The sequence below is a fragment of the Centruroides sculpturatus genome, unplaced genomic scaffold, assembly GCF_000671375.1.
Source record: "Centruroides sculpturatus isolate CEXI.00-Female unplaced genomic scaffold, Cexi_2.0 scaffold2978, whole genome shotgun sequence".
Lineage (NCBI taxonomy): Eukaryota > Metazoa > Arthropoda > Arachnida > Scorpiones > Buthidae > Centruroides > Centruroides sculpturatus.
This window is the reverse complement of record NW_019387144.1, coordinates 12,248-15,065: the sequence shown is the minus strand read 5'-3', so window position 1 is coordinate 15,065 and position 2,818 is coordinate 12,248. Positions and strand designations below refer to the sequence as shown.

Below are 2,818 nucleotides of genomic sequence, written 5' to 3'. Positions count from 1 at the left end.
CAATAGCCACGATTATTATTTTAAAAAGTTTATGTTAGACTTAACATCGACAAAAATTCAATGCTAAGCAACACGCAACAGAGAAAAATTTCAACTTAGGATAGGTTAATATATTTTTTCATACATAATCGGTTATCTGAACAACCCCAGTCTCCAATTGATTCAGATAAACGATACTCTACTGTACATCTTTCCTTTCATGAGTGTAGGTTTTTATTCTTATTCCTATTTTTTTATTTCTTTCTCTTTTTCCATATTTTTTTTAAAACTTTCTGCTCTATGGGCATTAAGAGGGCCTTTCTTGAGTACATTGTGGGTTTGTCCAAGCCTGCAGTTGGGCAACCATGTTATAAGGGATGGGGTCTAGCATATCTTGAACTGATGCATGATAATTGGGTGATGGTCAGCTGTGTGATTCAAAATAGGTCATGGTTGAGTAGGTGACAGAAACTTACAAAATTTTGCATGCTTATGAGGCATATGATTTTGTGGATGTTTTTGGAAATATTGATAAAATGTATATGCGGTAAAATGTTAAAAATATGACACTTCCATGTTGCGGCGTTATTGACAGAGATTTGTTAAATTTCAGACGTGCTCGCTAGTACTTTCAACAGTTTACAACCGTCGTCTTCAGGCGAAATTGAATACCTTTGTTTTTGAATTGACAGCTTTTAACGGACTTTCCAAATTACATAATGCACATGGTTGGAATATAGAACAAATTAATAAAATTGAATAAATAAATATTTTTAAAGAAACCTGCTGTAATAACATGTACCTTAATGGAAAAAATTCTTCAGAATGGAACAAATTTTTTTCTGTTAAAAAGATTTATTCAAAATGGAAACCTTCCACACTGGAAAAAATATTGAAATCCAAAAATAATTAATTCAAAAATAAATAAAAATATTGATTCTAACATTTATTTTATAGATTCTTACAATATATGACTCAGTGGATATTATTAATGTTGGTAATGTTGTTAATTATGTGAAGAGCCTACAAAAAGAAGATGGAAGCTTTATGGGAGATAAATGGGGTAAGTTTTTTTTATTATTAATTTCATTTATTTATTTATAAATAATTTTTATGCAATTATAATTATTTAAAGTGAATGAAAAGACATTATTGTTAAGAATCTCTATCAGATGTCCATTTTAATAGTAAAACTATAACTTAAAAAAATGTTACTTTAACATTTGAAATTAGTATTTATATTTTCTTATCAGGATTTTATAATTAACGATACACTATATTGAAATACATTATAGATATGCAAATTTATATTCAAATTATTTTTATACAGTAATGTCGATTTTTAATCTGGTAATTTAGCAGACATTCCATTCTTTACGAAATTGGAAGTTATAATAATTAAGATTTAGCAATTTCCCAGAATTTATTTAGTATTCTAACATAAACTAAAATATTTTAATCACATTTAATAACGTTTTTATAAATAGAAAATAATACAAATAAGTATTCTGTTGAGTCATTTTCCATAATTTAGAAACTTTATTTCTATAATATTGCATTTTAATAAATTATGATGCCATGATTACTAGAATATAAGGTTGGAGAAGTCTCTTCCAAAAACTGTCTAGAGACAAACTCTGCAGTGGCGTGCCGTCATTAGAAGTGGTGGATGGGCCACTTCCCTTGTATTTTATAAAAAATAAATACATATTAACTTTAATTATATGAAAATTATCGCACAATATTTTATTATAACCGCATTATGTATCTTATTACAAATTTCTATACTACACGTGAAAAAAAGATAAGATTGCTATTGTATATTAGAATATTAGTGGCGGAGTGGAAATGCTGTATCGTCAGCATCCAAAAAAGCCAGATTTGCGCATGCGCTTTACAGAGCACCAACCTCACCCGGTTTATCTGGTGGATGCCTAGGACCTTGGGTGGATACTACATGTATAACGCATCCAATTCTATTCAGGACCGGTTCTGGGCTGTTAGCTGCTCGCCTGCTAGCTATTTGGCCGCCCTCGCCTGATTACGTGAATCGCGAGTAGATTTCTAACTTAATCCAATCAATAAGAATTTACTGGTATGTTTTTATGATAGTTTTCTGTATAGTTGACAGGTGTTTAAAAAAATCCGTTAAAATATTTGATATATTTATTCCGCTCTCTGATTTTATATTACTCACGGATTTCAATGTTAAATTAGTGATATTACGATTTCGTATGTCCCATCTTTAAGGGGATGTAGAAAAAAACGTGTACAACTCTTGTATAATGTTAAAAAATTAACTGTTACTTTGGTAGCATAATTTACAGCTAAATTTAATGAATGAGAGAGATGCACGAGGTACAGAAAAAGCTCTAGAATTTATTTTCCTTAAATTTACGATTTATGTGTCTGTTTGTCATAAAAATTTGTCTTTCCACTTTTTCCCGAGACTACAAATATTCGAGTACAAAGTAACTGGTTTCAACTTATTTCTACTTAAGTAGTTAAATAATTAAGCGATTAGGGAATTGGGGACATAAATAAAACCCTGATGAAAGAGCCGAAATTTTACTTTACTTAAACAAAAGCCTAACCGAACCAATCTCTAGCCGAGTACAGTGGGACTGATTTCTTCGAAATATTAGATGTAATAAAGACAGACATTTTACCAGTTCAACGAGAGTGACCGAAAAGTTGTAAATTTTGGAAATTTCCGTGGATAACACCTGGTCCTAAAACGAATTAGTTAGAAAACAAACGACAGACAATCTATTAAGTTTAACATATTTAGATTTTTACAGCTATGGTGAGAAACGTTTAAAATTTACAACAACCCTGT

At 30.1% G+C, this 2,818-nt stretch overlaps 1 protein-coding gene across 1 annotated transcript in view; it reads left to right on the top strand.

Annotated features, from left to right (window-relative positions):
• The first annotated feature begins 915 nt into the window (after positions 1-915).
• LOC111616188 (geranylgeranyl transferase type-2 subunit beta-like) overlaps positions 916-2,818 on the top strand; it is an 11,407-nt gene continuing 9,504 nt past the window's right edge. The window contains exon 1 of the mRNA XM_023357608.1: positions 916-1,042. Within this exon, the coding sequence (XP_023213376.1) occupies positions 1,027-1,042 (16 nt within the window). The 5' untranslated portion in view covers positions 916-1,026. The remainder of the gene's footprint in view (positions 1,043-2,818) is intronic.